Raw genomic sequence first — 20,595 nt, forward strand, 5'->3', positions numbered from 1 at the left:
GGGAACCAGAGGGGGGTAATGGGCAGGTTGTGAGGGTGGGGGAGCAGAAAAAGAAGGGGTGAGGGGGGTCACAGGAATGAGGGAAGACAAAGGCGGGAATGGGGAAACAGGGAGGAGGGTTACTGGAAGTTAGAGAAATCGATGTTGTCAGGTTGGAGACTCCCAAGACAGAATATGAGGTGTTGCTCCTCCAACCTGCGTCTGGCCTCAGCGTAGCAGTAGAGGAACTGTTAACCTTGTTGGCTGTCTCTGTCCCATCTTCAATGCTGTCTAACCTGCAGAGAGTTAACAGGCTTTTCCGTTTGTGCACAGGAGGCAAACAGTTGCACATTGAAATACAGAGAAGGTATTGATCTTTTTTCACTGCAACAATGTAAATTATAAGACAGTCTGACAGAAGTATTTGACAACCAATAAGCAAAAGGCAGGGTAAAGAGTAGTGGAAGAGAACTGTGGAAGGAGATGCCAGTCAAAAGAGAAGAAACACCTCCCTCCCACAATAAGCAGTGGAACGTGTCTCAATCAATCATCTAAAATGTGAGCTAACTCCAGTGAAGGAGAAACTTCACAACACCAAGTGGAATAAATAATATTAGATAAATTGGTAAATTGGTTTATTATGTCACATGTGCCAAGGTACAGTGATGGTTTTGCATGCCACCCATACAGATCATTTCATCACATCAGTGCATCGAGGTAGTACAAGGGAAAACAATACAGAATGTAGAATAAAGTGTTACAGTTACAGAGAAAGTGCAGAGCAGGCAGACAATAAGATGCAAGGCCATAACGAGGTAGATTGTGAGGCCAAGAGTCCATCTTATCCTACTGGGAGACTGTTCAATATTCTTATAACAGCGGGATAGAAGCTGTCCTTGAGCCTGGTGGTACGTGCTTTCAGGCTTTTGTATCTTCTGCCCGATGGGAGAGGGGCGAAGAGAGAATGTCCAGGGTGGGTGGGGTCTTTGATTATGTTGGCTGCTTTACCGAGGCAACCAGAAGTGTAGACAGAGTCTCTGGAGGGGAGGTTGGTTTCCTTGATGTGCTGAGCTGTGTCCACAACTCTCCGCAGTTTCTTGCAGTTCGGGCAGTACAGGTGTCATACCAAGCCGTGATGCATCCAGATGGGATGTTTTCTATGGTACTTCTATGAATATTGGTGAGGGTCAACGGGGACATGAGGAAGAAGAGGCACTGGTGCATTTTCTTGGCTGTGGCATCCACATGGTCGGACCAGGACAGGCTATTCGTGATGTTCACTCCTTGGAACTTGAAATAAATAATGAAGCTGATATTTGGCTTGGGGGTAGCTGTTTGACTTCTAATTCCCTCATGCCCGTGAATTCATTTAGAAAGAACAACACACACACAATGCTGGAGGAACTTAGCAGGTCAGGCAGCATCTGTGGAGGGAAATGCACAGTGGATGTTTCGGGTTGAGACCCTTCACCTGGACTGATCTGACCAGTCAAGATGAAGGATCTCAACCCGAAACGTTGACTGTCCATTTCCCTTCATAGACGCTGCCTGACCTGCTGAGTTCCTCCAGCATCTTGTGTGTTGCTCTAGATTCCAGGTACTGCAGTCTCTTGTGTCTCCATTTAGAAAGACCCTGATTAAAGATCCTAGCTAAGATCTAAATTGTTCCTTCCTCTGTCCCACCACCCCCACCCCCACACACAGATGCTGCTTGACCTGCTGAGTTCCTCCAGCAGATTGTGTGTTGCTCCAGATTCCAGTGTCTGTGGTCTCTTGTGTCTGGGTGAACTCAGCTGGTCAAGTGGCAGGAAATGGACTGTCAACGTTTAAGAGGTAGAATTAGAGAAACACAGAAATCTGAGGATAAATGGTAATTGGTTTATTATTGTCACATGTACCGAGGTACAGTGAAAAACGTTGTTTGTGTGCCATCCAGACAGATCATTCCAAACATAACTCTGGTTGGGCCGCATTTAGAGTACTGTGTGCAATTCTGGTCACCTCACTACAGGAAGGATGTCGAGGCTTTAGAGAGGGTGCAGAGGAGGTTTACGAGGATGCTGCCTGGATAAGAGGGCATGTGCTATCAGGAGAGGCTGGACAAAGTGGGGCTCTTTTCTCTGGAGCGGCAGAGACTGAGGGGTGATCTGTTGGAAGTGTATAAAATGATGAGGGGCATAGATAGGGGGGACAAGCAATATCTTTTTCCCATTATTGAGTGATTCAATACCAGAGGGCATGCATGTAAGGTGAGAGGGGGTAGGTTCAGAACAGACGTGAGGGGTACGTTTTTTTACTGAGAGAGTGGTGGATGCCTGGAATGTGTTGCCTGATAGGGTGGCGGAGGCAAATTCATTGGGGGCTTTTAAGAGGGGCTTGGATGGGCACATGAATGAGAGGAAAATGGAGGGATATGGGCAATCTGTAGGTAGGAGGGATTCGCTATGTCAGCAAAACATTGTGGGCCGAAGGGCCTGTTCTGTGCTGTACTGTTCTATGTTCTATGTTCATTGGTATTGGTATCTGATGCCTTCTGGGCCAGTTATGTGTTTTCAGATCTTTCCAGAATTTAGTCAGCAATCTCTAGATTTGAGTGGTATTTGATTTACTTGTGTTCCCTTGTTCTGGTGTCACTTTATTCCGTTTCTTCAGATCAGCTTCTCTGCCTTGTGTCAGTGCTTCGGCGACAGAGAATTCCCGACGCTCTTCGAAATCGTGCCGAGCGATTCCCATCAGATAAGAGCCATCACCTTACTGGTGAAGTATTTCGGTTGGAATTGGGTCGGAATAATCCAAAGCAATTCCACCTACACAGCCATGGAGACCGATACCCTTGCCCAAAACTTCAAAGAACTCGGCATTTGCATTGCCTACAAGGTCACCTTCTCGAAAGAGAAAATCCGTGAGGTTGTCAAGGTAGTGAAGCAAGCTTCTACGCAGATTGTCGTCTCTTTCGCGACCGTTGCGGAGATGGAAGTTTTGCTCCAAGAGGTTGTGCGTCAAAATGTAACGGGAATACAGTGGATTGGGAGCGAATCCTGGATCACAATCCCGATCCTGACTCCGGAAGAGAACGCGCGGTTCCTCAGGGGTGCGATGGGCTTCGTTGTACCCAATGGAACAGTACCAGGGTTGAAGGAGTTCCTGCTTCAAGTCAACCCCTTCCAATCTCCAGGGAACCCCTTGGTGGATGAGTTCTGGGAGAGATCGTTCGGATGCACCATGACAAATCGGCAAGATATAATTGACAAGACATTGGTTCAACAATGTACCGGGAAAGAGCGTTTACAAGATATCAGTAACCCTTACGTTGAAACCTCCCAACTGCGAGTTTCCTACCACGTATACAACGCCGTGTATACGATAGCGCAGGCAATTCACAATATGCTGTCCTGTGGAAAGGACGGGTGCACTAATATATCAGACTTTGAACCATGGAAGGTAGGTAGTTCAGAATTGCCTTATTAAACAGAGACCGTCTTTAAGAATTTCCTCAGATACAAGTTAGGTCTTAAAGTTGGAATTGCAATTGGTTTATTATTGTCACACGTAACGAGGTACAGTGAAAAACGTGTCTTGCATACCGTTCATACAGATCAATTCATTACACAGTGCATTGAGGTGGTACAAGTTAACAGAATGCAGAGTCAAGTGTAACAGCTACAGAGAAAGTGCAATGCAGACAGACAATAAGGTGCAAGGTTATAATGAGATAGATTGTGAAGTCAAGAGAAGTTCTTCTCACGAGATAAAACACCACTAAATCCTTCCAAGACCAGTGCATATTAGTCAAGTCAAATGCAGTTTATTGTCATGTGCACAAGTACGGTGAGGTCCAGGTACAATGAAAAACTTGCTTGCAGCAGCGTCACAGGGAGGTAGGTTCCGACATCACACAGAATATAAATTATGCATAAATTGGACAAAACAGTGGAGAGAGAAAATGTGCAAAAACAAGACCTTAGTGCAAAACAAAAGGTACAATCAGGCCCATGGTGATGCAAGAGGGGGCTCCTACCTTGTGGGTTTCCTCTGAGTGCTCCGGTTTCCTCCCACACCCCAAAGATGTGCAAGTTGGTGGGCAGGTGTACTGGTTAGCGTAACACTACTACAGCGCCAGTGACCCGGGTTCAATTCCGGCCACTGTCTGTAAGGAGTTTGTATGTTCTCCCTGTGTCTGCGTGGGTTTCCTCCGGGTGCTCTGGTTTCCTCCCACGTTCCAAAGACGTACGGGTTAGGAAGTTGTGGGCGTGCTATGTTGGTGCCGAAAGCGTGGCGACACTTGCGGGCTGACCCCAGCACACTCTACGCAAAAGATGCATTTCACTGTGTGTTTCGATGTACGTGTGACTAATAAAGATATCTTAATCCTGTCTTAATTGGGCACCATAAATTGTCTCCAGTGGGTAGGTGAGCAGTGGAATCTGAGGGGGACTTGATGGGAATATGGGGAGAATGAAATGAGATGGTCAGCACAGACTCTGTGGGCCGAAGGGCCTGTTTCTGGCTGTATCTCTCTGTGCAAATGAACAAAATAGGTGTAACTGTGGATGAGGGAAATTGGCAATTGTTTGGGCATAAATGGAACAGTTAGCATTAGTTCATTCAAATGCAAATTGTTTTGAATTCTTTCAGAAAAATCATGTTTTGTGATAGTATTTGAAAAACAATGGGTCATCAGATGACATCTGCAAGGTTTAACTAGCTGGGGAAGAACAGGTGAGCACAGTCCTGTCCTTCCAGAGCCATGTGGGGATTGGGGACGGGGTGTGGGTTCCTGACCCCTTGTTTCGGGTGCTGTAAGTTAAATCCATGGCAGTGGATTGAAGTCATCGGCTCTATCATTGTATCAACAAACAAGAAGATGGAGGAACTCAGTGGGTCAGGCAGCATCTGTGGAGGGAGATGGACAGTCGATGTTTCGGGTCGAGACCCTTCATCTGGACTGAAGGATAAAGAGGGGAGAGAGCCGGTATAAAGAGGGGAGGGGAAGGGGAGGGGCAAGAGCCGGCAGGTGATGTGGATCCGGATGAGGAGGGGTGATGGGCAGATTGAGGAGGGGAGAGCGGGACTAGTGCCAGAAGCTGGGAGGTGATAGGTGGAGATGACGAAGGGCAGCACATGGAATCTAATGCCTCGACCTTCCTTCCCCATCAGCCTCCACTATCACGTCCCAGCCTCAGTCACTGTTCCCTTTGATTCACTGTGAAGGAGAAGGCGAATGCTGATTTCTTTTGCCTTTAGGGTTTCCTTCACTCGGATTACTTCACACTGCGTTCCACTGCCATAACAGTTGGAAGCTTCATAACAGAAAAGATACTCACTCACTTATTATGGCACAGAAGGGGGATATTCAGCCCATCAAGTCCAGCCCAGCTCCCAATCCCATTCTCCCTCTTTATTTTCCTGTAGCCGCTGCTACTTTAAGATATCGTTAGTAGTCACATGTACATCGAAACACACAGTGAAATGCATCTTTGCGTTGAGTGTTCTGGGGGCAGCCCGCAAGTGTCGTCACGCTTCTGGCGCCAACATAGCATGCCCACAACTTCCTAACCCGTACGTCTTTGGAATGTGGGAGGAAACCGGAGCACCCGGAGGAAACCCACGCAGACACGGGGAGAATGTACAAACTCCTTAAAGACAGCGGCCGGAATTGAACCTGGGTCTCTGGCATTGTAATAGTGTTACACTAACTGCTACACTACCATGCCTGCCTACTGTGCTTAACCTCTCCCTCATCTCTGTTTTGGTTCTTTTGCCTCTCATCTACACTAGGAGTAACTTACAGCAGCCAATTAACCAACCAGGATGACGTTGGGATGTGGGAAGAATGTGGAGCACCCAGGGGAAACCCACCTTGTTACAGAGAGAGCGTGCAAACTCCACACGGACAGTACCTGAGGTCAGGACGGAAGCCAGTTCACTGGCACTGTGATGAGGCTGCATTAATCTCTGTGCCACACTATGTTAAAAGAAAATACATTCTCAATGCACATTCCACATGACTGCTTCATTCCTATGTCAGAACTCTGTGGAAGTTCAGTTGAATCACGAAATAAGTGATGGTAAATGGGATTAATATAGATGGATGCTTGATGGTCAGGATTAGTATAATGGGCTGAAAAGCCAGTTTCTGTGCTGTGTGGCTCCATAACCTTACGACTGTTATTCTGAACTAATCCTCTCTTTCCCTCTCCTTTCAAAGCTGCTGTACTATTTGGAAATGTTAAACAGCAGCTCCACACACTCTCACCAAGATAAAAATTGGGTCCCGAAATACGAGCTAATAAACTGGCAAGTAAGTGCCAGGGGTGTGCCTGATGTTGTGAGCATTGGGAAATATGACGGTTCAGCGACGTTTGGGAACGTGTTGAAGATCAATGACCAAGCTATTGTTTGGAGTAGCGGTGAAAAGGTAATTCTGAGCAACAAATGGCTGTGTTTGTGAGTAAGGTCTTTCCTCATGTCTCTTCATTACAGATACAGGTCAATTATAAAATCAATGGGCATTGATGTTGTGTTGAATGGGAAAATTTTTAATAGGACTCTTTGCTTTCATCTTGCATATAGTTAAACATTCCTAAGCGTTTGGCCTAAGGGTATTAACAATGGAACTATATTTGAAGATATAAGGAAAGAAGACCAAATCTTAGAAGGTAGAACATAGAACAGTACAGCACAAGAACAGGCCCTTCAGCCCATGATGTCTGTGCTGACCATGATGCCAAATTAAACTAATCCCATCAGCCTGCACATGATCCTCATCCCTGCGTTCCCTGTATATTCATGTGTCTGTCTAAAAACTTCTTAAACACCACTGTTGTGTCTACTTCCACCATGACACCTGCCCGTGCACTCCAGCCACCCACCACCCTCTGTGAAAAAACTCGCCTCATGAATCTCCTTTATACTTTTCCCCTCACACTTTAAAGATATGCCCTCTAGTATTTGACACCTCAACCTGGGGAAAAGACTCTGGCTGTCCACCCAATCTATGCCTCTTTTATAAACTTCTATCAGGTCTCCCCTCGGCCTCTGACGATTGAGAGAAAACAATCCAAGTTTGTCCAACCTCTTCTTAATAGTTAAAACCATCTCCTTTAGCTTGGCAGAAGATGTTTCTTTTAAGAAGTGTCTTAAAGGATAGAGAAGCAGAAAATTGCAAAGATTTATGGAGGCAATTCCCGAGCTTAGGACCCAGGCAGCAGGAACCAGGGCTGTCAATGGTGGGGTGACTACAGTCAGGCTGGTGGTGAAAGGGAACAGAGGACTTAGAGGAGGTTTCAGTGACATTAGAGGGATGGAATTCAAGACAAGGAGGAAAATTTTTATGTTGAGACGTTACCCCAAATTGTGAAATCAACTGCATATCAATAACTAAGATAATTTTAGAGACATTACTCTCTCTTTCTCTCTCTTCTAAATTGGTAAAATTGGTAAATTGGTTTATTATTGTCACATGTACCGAGGTACAGTGAAAAACTTGTCTTACATATCAATCATACAGATCAATTCATTACGCAGTGCATTGAGGTAGTACAAGGGAAAACAATAACAGAATGCAGAGTAAAGTGTTACAGTTACAGAGAAAGTGCAGTGCAGGCAGACAATAAGGTGCAAAGCCATAATGAAGTAGATTGTGAGGTCAAGAGTCCACCTTATCGTACTAGCTCAATAGTCTTATAACAGTGGAATAGAAACAGTCTTCTACTTATCCTTTTATTTACAAACTCTCAAAGTAAACTAGAAATTGGATTTCACCTTTTGTTGATGGTTAAACCAGTTCCATGCAGGGTGCTGGTGTCCATTGAATTCCTGGAAAAATGGGGAAATTGGCCCAAAAGGACATTCGGAATGGCATTAAGGCAGTCTATCGTAAGTGACCTGCATGGTCCGATGGAATTGTGCTCAGTTGAAAGCATCTTCAGACAGTTTACTCCATCACAGAAGGGTATCAGCTCTTAAATGCATGCAGTCTGTGACAACCACCAGCAGTACGCTGGGCCGCAGGGGAGGAGGCAGGGACTATGTGTGAGGAGAGGAAATTGGGACTAGCTGGATGGGCACCGTGGTTGGCATGGACTGGTTGGGCCGAAGGGCCTGTATCTGTGCTGTATTGCTCTGTGACTCTATAACTCCTTCAAAGGATGATGCAGGGGGTTGTTATATGTCATCTGGCCTCTCCCAGGTGATTGTTGGTGAACCATGGTGAGGGTACGTGGTCTAGACTGGAAGTTCACTGGCTCCTTATGAAAAGTTTCTCTCAGACAGTGAGTCCTTATATATAGAATCGTACAGTTATACAGCATGGAAAAAGGCCCTTCAGCCCAGCTCGTCCATGCCGACCAAGATGCCTATCTTTGCTAGTCCCATTTGCCAGTATTTGGCCCAAATCCCTCTAAACCTTTCCTATCCATGTATCCATCCAAACGTCTTCATAGCGTTGTAACTGTACCTGCCTCTTACACTTCCTATAGCAGTTCATTTCATAAACCCACCACCTTCTACCCTCAGATCCCCTTTAAATCTTTCCCCTCTCATCTCAAACCTAGGCCCTCTAGTTTTAGACTTCCCTACCTAGGAAAAAGATTATGACTATCTACCCAATTTACACCACACATAATTTTATAAAACTATAAGGCTACCCCTCACCCTCCTTTGTTCCACAGTAAACAGTCCCACCTTATCCAATCTCTCCTTATAATTTATAGCACGCTGGCCTTCATCAGTCAGGGAATTGAATATAGGAGCTGGGACATGATGCTGGACTTGCATAAGTCATTGGTGAGGCCGCACTTGGAGTACTGTGTACAGTTTTGGTTGCCCTGTTACAGGAAGGATATTATTAAATTGGAAAGAGTGCAGAGAAGATTTACAAGGATGTTGCTAGGAATAGAGGGCCTGAGTTATAGGGAGAGGTTGGTCAGGCTGGGTCTTTATTCCTTGGAATGTAGGAGAATAAGTGATGACCTTATAAAAGTGTTTAAAATTATGAGAAGCATAGACAAGGTGGACGGGAACAGTCTTTTCCCCAGGATAGGGGAGTCCAAAACTAGGGGCATAGGTTGAAGGTGAGAGGGGAGAGATTTAAAAGGGATCTGAGGGGTAACTTCTTCACGCAGTGGGTGGTGCGTACATGGAACGAGCTGCCAGAGGAAGTGGGTGAGGCAGGTACAACAGTATCATTTGAGAAGCACTTGGATAGGTACATGGAGGGGCGAAGCTTGGAGGGATATGGGCCAAAGGCAGGAAGTTGGGACTAGCTGGGTGGGCACCGCGGTCGGCATGGACAGGTTGGGCCAAAGGGCCTGTATCCGTGCTGTATTGCTCTGTGACTCTATGACTTCAAACCCTCCAGTCCAGGCAATGTTATTGTTTGTGCAGTCAATGTCTTGCTCCTGCGCTCTACGTTGGTGAATTTCTGCTTTGCCAGTTTGCATCATTCACGCTCCTGCTACAGTTCAACCCGCACCTCATATTGCTCAGGCTCTGGGTCTCCATGCTGCTTTTCCTCTGGTAACTGTCTGCTGTGTCCGGATTGCTAGGCTGTGTGGCATACAGCACAGCAGTGTCGTCTCACACCTGCCAGGCACACCCAGGACAATGCAGGCACCAGAACCTCATCTTCGTCATGTAGTGATGCTCAGTAGCTGGCATCGGGCTTTGAATTCCAGAATTTCTTCAGCCAGAGGGTGGTGAATCTGTGAAATTCATTGCCATAGATGGCTGTGGAGGCCGAGTCATTGGGTGTATTCAAGGCAGAGATTGATAGGTTCTTGATTGGTAAGGGGGTTAAGGGTTATGGAGAGAAGGCAGGAGAACGGGGTTGAAACAAAAAATCAGCCATGATTGAATGGCGGAGCAAACGATGGGCTGAATGGCCTAATTCTCCTCCTATATCTTGTGGTCTGAGGTCTAACCAGGGAAATTGAGGGTGCCTTTGTACCCTCTTGCCCTCAAAGTAGTGTTGGCTGAGGATGAGGATGCTTCAGAGATATGTAGCACAAACCATTAGCAAACTTTCTGATGATCCATAGATAACTGAACCTTGAAAACGAGGGAATCATTCTTGTTGAGGAAGCGCTCAGGTTATTAATGGAATCCTTATCGCCGCAGGAGTGGTTGCTTGTGAAGGGAAGTCAGAAGTGCTGGAAAATCCCAGTGCCCGAGATGCCACCTTCTCCCCACTGAAGTAGATGGAGTCATACAGCATGGAAACAAGACTCTTCGGCCCAACTGGTCCATGCTGACCAAGATTTCCATGTAAGCTAGCCCCATTTGCCTGCATTTGGCCCATATCCCTCTAAACCTTTCCTATCCATGTACCTCTCCAAGAACCTTTTAAATGTTGTTAATGTACCAGCCTCAACCACTTCCTCTGGCAGCTTATTCCATATACTCACCACCCTCTGGGTGAAAAAGTTGCCCCTCAGGCTCCTATTAAATCTCTTCCCCCTCTCCTTAAACCTATGCCCTCTAGTTCTTGATTCCCCAACTCTGGGAAACAGACTTTGAGGATTCACCCCATCTATGACCCTCATAATTTTATGCACCTCCCCTCATTCTGCTACACTCCAATGAAAAAATTCCCAATCTGTTCAACCTCTCTTCATAACTCAGGCCCTTGAGTCCTGGCAACATCCCCGTAAATCTCTAATGCACCCTTTCCAGCTTCATGGCATCTTTCCTATAGCAGGGTGACCAAAACTGAACACTACTCTAAATGTGGCCTCACCAATGTCTTGTACAACTGCAACAAAACATCCCAACTTCTATACTCAATGCTCTGACTGATGAAGGCTGGCATGGCAAATATAGATCATATTGTCTCTGTATGGCCTCTGATGCAACAGTGAGCAGCAAGTTGGGAAACATGACGGACTTCAGCTGCAGCTGGTTGGAAGGATCCTGTGTTGAAGAGGTTGAAAGTCTACGTGTCCCTGACTTCCACGGGGAGACCAGACCAGGCATATGTGTTTGGCTAAAGGACTTCCTGCAGGATATCACATATCTCAGTGAATATAGTCTTGGAAAACCTGAGCTGGTGAATAAACTGTTAAATTGGTTTATTATTGTCACATGTACTGAAGTACAGTGAAAAACTTTGTTTTGCATGCCATCCATACAGATCATTTCATCACATCAGTGCATTGAGGTAGTACAAGGAAAAAGCAATAACAGAATGCAGAATATAGTGTTACAGCTACAGCGAAAGTGCAGTGCAGGCAGACAATAAGGTGCTTTCAGGCTTTGGTATCTTCTACCCAATCGGAGAGGGGAAACAAGAGAATGTCCCGGGAGGGTGGGGCCTTTGATTATGTTGGCTGCTTTATTGAGGCAGTTAGACAGAGTCCATGGAGGGGAGGCTGGTTTCCGTGATGTGCTGAGCTGTGTCCACAACTCTCTGCGGTTTCTTGTGGTCTCGGGCAGAGCAGTTGCCATTCCAACCCATGAAGCATCCAGATAGGATGATTTCTATGGTGCAATACAATGTCCAAAGAGATTCCATGTAGGACATGGTGTCTCTAAAGACTGTAGGAATAGACTGTTCACAGTCAGGCATGTGCCCCACGATCCCAGAACCACCCCACATGGCCAATCGTTGCCATAATAACACCTCCAGTCATTGTTTACAATCAGTGGTCCTCGTAGTGAAGGAGAATCACCCTGTTTTAGGACAATCTCTTGACTTTGGATCATGTTTGAGCAGCTGGCAGGCAATTCTGTTGTCAGCAGAGTGGAAAAAGTAACAAAGTTATGCTACTGCTCTGAGTTGAACTATGACTGTTCAACAACATTGGCAGGTTGCACCCAAAAGCTCCAGTTTATGCTGATAAGGGCAGAAATGAGCATTTTGCAATAGTGGTGCCATTAAAAGTGCTTCTGATGCTGGAAAAATGTTTCAATCCTGCTTTGTACCTACCTTGCTACAGGGGTGTGTCTAAGTTCTTCACCATTTCATGGAGACTGCTGGATATAAGCTGTGTCATCCAGTTTGTCTTCATCTCTGTGTTCTTTGAACTCTAAGTTAAATCAACCTGGAATCAGTTACAGTTCCCTTCCCTTAAGCCATTCTCCAGAAGTTGGCATCACTGGTAAGACCATCCTTCATTAGTTACCCTTAGTATTGAACATGGCACACAGAGCATACAGCACAGTACGGGCCCTTCAGCCCATGATGTTCTGCCAACATCTATAAGCACCTACTCCCTGATCAATCTAACCCTTCCCTCCTACACAGCCCATAACCCTCCATTTTTCTTACTTCCATCTGCCTATCTAATAGTCTTTTTAATGTTCCTTGGGCTTTAAACCATTAGCTTGTGTGATGAGGACTCTCCCAAAAAACTATTAGTGAGTGTCTGGATTTCCTCTTCAGAAACATGAAGGAACAGCGATGTTTGTGGGCTTCAGTCATACCACAGTGCGTTGAATTAGGAGTAAGAGAGCCCTCTTGGCCCATCAGGCCTGCTCTATTGTTCAATATAGTCATTGCTGGTCAACTCGGCATTGCCAACTACTCCCAGTGATATTTCACCACTTTGCTTATCAAATCCAGTATGGAAAAAGAAATCAGTGCTGAATATCTGTAACAAAAGACACAAAGTATGTTGGGAGCCCTCAGGTAACATCACTGGTTAACTTTTTAGTTCCATAATCTTTCAAAAGAACTACAAGCTGTTGGACACGAGTGACGACAAAGCCAGGGAAAAGCTAGGGAACAGACAGAGGAGCAAAGGACAACAGGGAGAAGCATAAAGAAAACTGGGAGGCAGAGGTGACTAAAAGGTGGAAACTATGACGGAGAAAATAAAAGGGTGAAGATGTTGTACCAGTGGGGTCGGCAAAGTTCACATTGTGCGGAATGTCCTAAAGGAATATACAGGGGATGCTTTATCTTTCCAAACATTTTCTCTTTTTGGTTTTAATGACATTTGATATGATTGGAAGTGTGGAAGGGGAAGGTGGGCGAACGTGCGCCAGTCTATATTGGTGGATCAGTGATGGAGAGGGTCAGCAGCTTTAAATTCCTGGGCAGTAACATATCGGACGACCTGTCCTGGGCCCAGCACGTAGATGTAATCACAAGGAAGGCGTGCCAGTGTCTTTACTTTCTTTGAAGGTTAAGGAGGTTCAGCTTGTCACCGAACACTCTAACAAACCTCTACAGATGAACTGTTGGAAGTGTCCTGAGTGGTTGCATCACGGCCTGGTACAGCAATTCAAATGTGCAGGAACGTAAGAAGCTGCATAGAGTAGTGGACTCTGCCCAATACATCACGGGCACATCCCTCCCCACCATCGGGTGTATCTACAGGAGGCGCTGCCTCAAGAAGGCAGCATCTAACATCAAAGACCCCCACCATCCGGGCCGTGCCATCTTCTCGCAGCTACCATCGGGCAGGAGGTACAGAAGCCTGAAGTCCCACACCACCAGGTTCAGGAACAGTTACTTCCCTTCAACCATTCGGTTCTTGAACCAACCTGCACACCCTTAATCACTACCTCAGTATAGAAACTCTAAGACCACTTAGCACTACAATGGACATTTTTGTTCTGATCCTGTTCTTTCTTGTATAAATTTAAATAATTTATGTTTAATTTATGTTTTTCTGATGAATGTTGTGTATCTGATGCTGTGTCTGTGATGCTGCTGCAAGTAAGATTTTCATTGCACCTGTGCACACATGTACTTGTGCAGATGACAATAAACTCGACTTTGACTTTGACTTTGCACTGTTTGCACTTGTTTTATAAGGCCCCACGAGGATTGTGTGCGAATAGCTGCTCACCTGGATCAAGGAAGCAGACAAGACCTGGAGAGCCGGAGTGTTGTTTTGACTGTGTACCATGCCACGACGGTGATATTAGTAATGTGACAGGTCTGTATGAATATTTTGGCTGATATTGTGCTCCTCAAACCTGGACCTTTATTTGGTTAAATAATGGACTGTTCTGTATCTCAGTTGCATCCCCCTGACTTTGTTCTGTAACCCTTGATTCGAACAACTCTGTCAATCTCAGTGTTTGAAGATTTTAATTCATACATAGTCTCAACAGCTTTTGGGAGTGTTCCAGATTTCTATTACCTGTTCTGTACAAACATTTTCTGATACCCCCTTACATGAACCAAGTTAAAGAGAGTAATGTCCCCTGATCTGGACACCCCATCACCATGGTTTCTCTCTGTCTATGAGAGAAGTGTAACAAATTCATGATTCTGGGAATAATTTACCGGGAATTGTGGAAGAGGTGGAGGCGGAGGCGGGGGTGGAAATTCACTGACTAGACTCTGCAAAGAACGGACATGGACTTGATGGGCCAAAGGCCTTCTCTGTGTCATCATAATTCCAGAATTCTATGATCATCAGCCTTTTTAATCATCATAATTACCTGAATCTGATCATCCCTGAATCTCCTTTCCTCAAGGAAATATAACCCTCTATTTATCGGCATTTATGCAGGGTCTCGACCTGAAACGTCGACAATTCCTTCTCCCTCCACAGGTGCTGCCTGACCCGCTGAGTTCCTCCAGCAGACTGTGTGTTGCTCCAGGTTCCAGCGACTGCAGTCTCTTGTGTCTCTCTTGTCATTGGACCCTCTCGGCCCAGTATTATTCTGCTGAATCTGTGTTGCATCCTGCTCCTGCTTTTTTCTTACAAATTATATCAGTGAAGGTGACGTGGGTATGGTTGTGAAATGTGCTCATCTTTAGAAAGAAAACTAATGCTGAAGGAGCAAAAAACAAACCGCTTGGAGGGAATCAGCAGGTCAGGCAGCATCTGTGGTGGGAAATGGATGGTCAACGCATCATGTCAAGACCCTGCATCCGGTCTGAGAGTGTGGAGGGGAGATAAGACCATAAGACCATAAGTCGGCCATTCAGCCCATCGAGTCTGCTCTGCCATTCTATCATGAGCAGATCCATTCTCCCATTTAGCCCCACTCCCCCGCCTTCTCACCATAACCTTTGATGCCCTGGGTACTCAGATACCGATCAATCTCTGCCTTAAATACACCCAGTGACTTTGCCTCCACAGCCGCCCGTGGCAACAAATTCCACAGATTCACCACTCTCTGGCAAGAAATTTCTCCGCATCTCTGTTCTGAATGGGTGCCCTTCAATCCTGAAGTCGGGCCCTCTTGTACTAGACTCCCCTACCATGGGTAACAACTTTGCCACATCTACTCTGTCCAGGCCTTTTAACCATGGACCAGTAAATAGAAGTGAGGGGGACTGGTGATGCAGAAGCTGGAAGACCCAGGTGGGGGAGGGAAGGGTAAAGTTGAAAAAGACCATTTGGCCCCTTGAACAGAAGTCAGTCCCATTCCCCCTCGCTTTATTTCACTGACCCTGCAAATTATTCTCTCTCACACATGCCCCTCAACTCCTCTTTGATTCTTTTTACCACTAAGCAGTAATTTAACACAGCCAATTAACTTACCGATATGTTTTTGGGATGTGAGAGGAAACTGGAACACCCAGAGGAAATCCACACGGTGACCGTGCAAACTCCCCACAGACAACACCCGAGGTCAGGATCGAATCTGGGTCTCTGGAGCTGTGAGGCAGCTGCACTACCTGTTGTGCCACAGTGCCACTCTGACACCAAGGTAGTTAGGAAAAAGGAGAGGACACACAGGGACTGCAAATGAATATTGATAGATTAGGTGAGTGGGCAGAGATCTGGCAAATGTAACATGTGGGAAAATGTAAAACTGAATTTTAGAACATAGACCATAGAATAGTGCAGCACAGTACAGGCCCTTCGGCCCACAATGTCTGTGCCAACCATGATGCCAAATTAAACTAATTCCATCGGCCTGCACATGATCCACATGATCCTGTTCACATATCTGTCTAAATGCCCCCTGAACACCATTTTCTTATTTGTTTCCACCACCTCTTCTGGCAGCCCGTTCCAGGCACATATTGTACTCTATGTAAAAAACATGCACCACACATCTCTCTTAAACTTCCCCCTCTTACCTGAAAGCTATGTCCTCTAGTGTGTAACATTTCTACCCTGGGGAAAAGATTCTGACTGTCTACCCTATCTATGCCTCTCATAATTATATAAACTTCTATCAGATCTCCCCTCAGCCTCTGACGCTCCAGAGAAAACAGTTTAAGTCTGTCCAACCTCTCCTTATGGCTAATACTCTAATTCAGGCAGCACCCTAGTGAACCTCTTCTGCACCCTCTCCAAAGCCTCCACATCCTTCCTGTAACGGGGCGACCAGAACTGCACACAATGCTCCAAATGTGACCAAACCAAACTTTATACAGCTGTAACATGACTTCCTGACTCTTATACTCAATGCCCTGACCGATGAAGGCAAACATGCCATACCACTTCTGTACCACGCAATCTACTTGTGATAGCTTGTCCTGATGAAGGGTCTTGGCCTGAAACATCGACAGTTCATTTCCTTCCATAGATGCTGCCTGATCTGCTGAGTTCCTCCAGCATTTCATGTGTGTTGTTAACTACCTGTGTTGCCACCTTCATGAAGCTATGGACTTGGACCCCAACATCCCTTTGTAAATTGCTCTTAAGGGCCCTGCCATTTGTTGTATACATTTCCCTTACATTTGACCTCCCAAAGTGCAACACGTCACACTTGTCTGGATTAAAATCCATCTGCCATTTCTCTGCCCATATCTGTCAGAATTTCTTCAGGAAAGATAGCATGGACGCATACTATCTTACTGGTGAGTAATTGCAGAGCTGTGAGATGTAGGGGGATTCGGGTGTCCTACTACATGATTCACAACAGTAGGGCAAATAATTAGGAAAGCTAAAAGAATGTTACTGTGAATTGAATGCAAAAGTAGGGAGGGTATACATTCATGAGATCACACCTGGAGTACTTTTTACAGCACTGGTCTCCTTATTTAAGGAAGGGTGGTTAACATGTTGGAAGCAGTTCTGAGAAGTGGTAATGCAGGTAACCTCCGTGATATGGCCGTTTGGGTTACTGGAATTCACCCTTACAGAATTCATAAATCACTGCCCAAAATATTGAGATACAGAATAAAATTCGCTCTCATGGAACTTATGTGGAAAAAAATAAATAAATAGACATTTTTTTCAACTCGCGTTTTTTGATGCGTGCGCAGATGACGCGGCTTTGTGTTATGGAAAATCACAATATAGACCATTTTCTGGGGGTTATAATGTGGGGGTCACCAGGAAAGGTTGGACAGCTTAAACTAGCATCCGCTGGTTTAGAAAAGTGAGCAGGGACTTGATGGAAGCCTTAGATCAAACTGGACCATAATATCACTGTAAGATGGCTTCCACCAGGTGGCTTTAGGAAAGGTGGCCTTATTGCCTTAAACGTGAGAGTCCAGGCTGATACCCGTGTAAACATCTGAACAGGATGTTCTTCAGATGAGACATCAAAGTGAGACCCTATCTGCCCTCTCAGGTATATAGTGAGGATCCCATGGAGCTATTTTGCAAGCAAGTGCTCCCCAATATCCTAGCCAATGATGGTCCCTCAATCAACATCTTGAATACAAATTATCTGACTATTAACAGAATGTTATCTGTGGGATTTTGTTCCAATACTTTCTCGATTACAACAGGGACCACATTGTCATTCATAGAATCCTGAAGTTATATAGTACAGAAACAGGTCCTTTGATCATTATGTCCATGGCAACCATTAAATATCTATCTATTAATCCATTTTTCAACACTTGATCCATTACTTGTCTAGATATTTAACTGTTGTGAGAGTACCTGTCTCCACCACCTCTTCAGGTCGTGTGTTACAGATTCCAACCAACCTTTAGGTGAAAATGTTCTTCCTTAGAACCCCTCAAAACCTCTTACCCCTTACCCTAAACCTATGCCCTCCTGTTTTTAGATACCTCTGACTGGTTGGAAAGTTCTTTGAGATATCCTATAGCCATGAAAAGTGCTGTATGAATGCAATAGAGACACAAGAGACTGCAGATGCTGGAAGATGGACCAACAAACAATCTGCTGGAGGAACTCAGTGGGTTGAGCAGGACCTGTGGGGGGAAGGGAATTGGATGGTTTGTGTCCTGATGCAGGATTTCGACCCAACATGTTGATGAGTCCTGATGTAGGGTTTTGACTTTAAATGTCGATAGTTCCTTTCCTCCCACAGATGCTGTCCTACTGCTTGTTCCTCCAGTAGATTGTTTATTGCTATGTGAATGCAAGTCTTTCCTCTCAAGAACAGCATGTACTCTACGTTGTACCTCTTCGTTGTATTTGAACCCTTAATCTGTTTGTACTTGACAGCATTTGATCTAATATTATTGCGTTTTATTTTAATAGATGCTCTATTTTGTACCAAGTGCCCTTTGGAATACTGGTCTAATGAACTCAGAACTGAATGTTTACTGAAGGAGATCGAATTCCTATCCTTTAGTGATGGCATGGGTGCCACCTTGGCTGGCTTTGCTGTTGGAGGTGCCTGCTTAACAATAGCCACCATTGTCGTTTTCTATAACTACAGACACACCCCGCTAGTCCGTGCTAATAACTCGGAGCTGAGTTTCATTATTCTGTTCTCGTTGGGCCTCTGTTTCCTGTGCGCCCTCACGTTTATTGCCAGCCCATCTCACTGGTCTTGTGTTCTGCGTTTCACGGTGTTTGGGGTGACTTTTGCCATGTGCCTGTCAGGGATTCTAGGCAAGACAATTGTTGTATTAATGGCCTTTAAGGCCAGATATCCCCAAAACAACGCCATGAGATGGTTCACTCCCAACCGCCAGCGAATGGGCGTGTTAATCCTTACTCTTATCCAGTTTGCAATCTGCATCTTCTGGGTCATTGACTCTCCTCCTTATCCGTTCAAAAATTCATCCTATTATGCACACATCCTGAGCTTGGAATGTCAGGTGGGGTCCAACGTTTACTTTTGGGTGGTTTTCATTGTAATTTTCCTCTTGACCGGGATAACGCTGGTTTTTGCATTTTTCGCTCGGAAACTTCCAGACACCTTCAACGAGGCGACGCACATAACTTTTAGTCTGATCATCTTCTGTGCAGTCTGGATTACCTTTTTCCCCGTGTATGCAAGTGCCCCGGAGAAATACGCTGCCTCTGTGCACGTGTTCGCCATTTTAGCATCCAGCTTTAGCCTGCTGCTATGCATCTTTGCCCCAAAGTGTTATATCATCTTGTTCAAGCCACAGCTGAACTCCAGAAAACTACTCCTGACCTTCTCAACCTCATGAGTTAAACATTCAGATTAAAAAGCACAGAAGATATGGACCTAAAGCAGGTAAATGGGATTAGTATTCATTTGTCAGCATGGACGTGGTGGGCCAAAGGGCCTGTTTCTGTGCTGTAAGGGTCTTTGACTCTCAGGGTAGTTAAACGTGCAGCACATGAATTGATGTAGTTTACTGGAATTATAGATAAATTCACTCCACTTACAATAAAGCTGCACATTCTTTCTTTCAATCATACCATTTATTCCTCTCTGAAAATAACTAATCAATCTGAAAAAAAATCAAAACTCAAAAACAAACCCTGCAGATGCTGGAAATCTGAAATAAAAGCAGAAAATGCCAGTAAGACTCAGCAGGTCAGGCAGCGTCTGCAGAGAATATCACAGAGTTAATATTTCAGGTCAAAGACTAGTGAACCTGGTTCTTCCTCCCATGTTGAAAGTCCTTCCTTCATCAAGTTCCTCCTTATCTGCACCGCACCTGTGTCCATTAGCTTAAATCTTCATCTCCTGGTTATCAACACCTCATTATTGGCAATAGCTTTTCCCTAACTACTCTAAAATGAGCCTCCCAACTTTAATCTCCTTTATTAAAATGAGGGATATGTGGGAGGAAGGGGTTAGGTAGTCTTGGGCGAGGTTTAAAGGTCGGCACAACATTGTGGGCCGAAGGGCCTGTACTGTGCTGTACTGCTCTATGATTCTATGATTATAGTCAGGCTGAGGTCCAATCAGTGATGACTTACATAGAATATAGAACACTACAGCACAGTACAGGCCCTTCAGCCCACAATGTTGTGCCAACATTTTATCCCGCTCTAAGATCTATCTAACCCTTCCCTCCCACATAGCCCCCTATTTTTCTATCATTCGTGTGGCTATCTAAGAGTCTCTTAAATGTCCCTAATGTATCTGCTGCCACAACCTCTGCCGGCAGTGCGTTCCACACACCCACCACTCTCTGTGTAAAAAACTTAACCCTGACATCCCCCTTATATCTTCCTCCAGTCACCTTAAAATTATGTCCTCACATGTTATGTCCTCACATGTTGCCCTGGGAAAAAGTCTCTGACCTGGCATCACTTCTTCCTCACCACTATCCAGAAAGCCAAAGATACCTTGCTCGGGACACCCAGGCAAGCTAATTGGAATGTTAAAGCCCAATCTGAAAAGTGGATGCTGGAAATGCTGCCAGGGTCAATAAGGGGAACATGAAACAAGCCGTCCATAAGATAAGCTAAGATCTTTATTAGTCACATGTACATCGAAACACACAGTGAAATACATCTTTTGCGTAGTGATTTTGGGAGGCAGTCCGCAAGTGTCGCCACGCTTCCGGCGCCAACGTAGCATGCCCACAACTTCCTAACCCGTACGTCTTTGGAATGTGGG

General features: G+C 45.3%; 1 protein-coding gene across 1 annotated transcript; it reads left to right on the plus strand.

The window, feature by feature from the left end:
• The first annotated feature begins 10,855 nt into the window (after positions 1–10,855).
• LOC127571911 (extracellular calcium-sensing receptor-like) lies at positions 10,856–19,207 on the plus strand. The gene is made up of 3 exons (XM_052018658.1): positions 10,856–11,026; positions 13,742–13,865; positions 18,303–19,207. The coding sequence occupies exons 1-3, from the start codon at positions 10,856–10,858 to the stop codon at positions 19,205–19,207; spliced, it is 1,200 nt and encodes a 399-aa protein (XP_051874618.1).
• Positions 19,208–20,595: the final 1,388 nt, after the last annotated feature.

The sequence above is a fragment of the Pristis pectinata genome, chromosome 6, assembly GCF_009764475.1.
Source record: "Pristis pectinata isolate sPriPec2 chromosome 6, sPriPec2.1.pri, whole genome shotgun sequence".
In the NCBI taxonomy this organism is placed as follows: Eukaryota; Metazoa; Chordata; class Chondrichthyes; order Rhinopristiformes; family Pristidae; genus Pristis; species Pristis pectinata.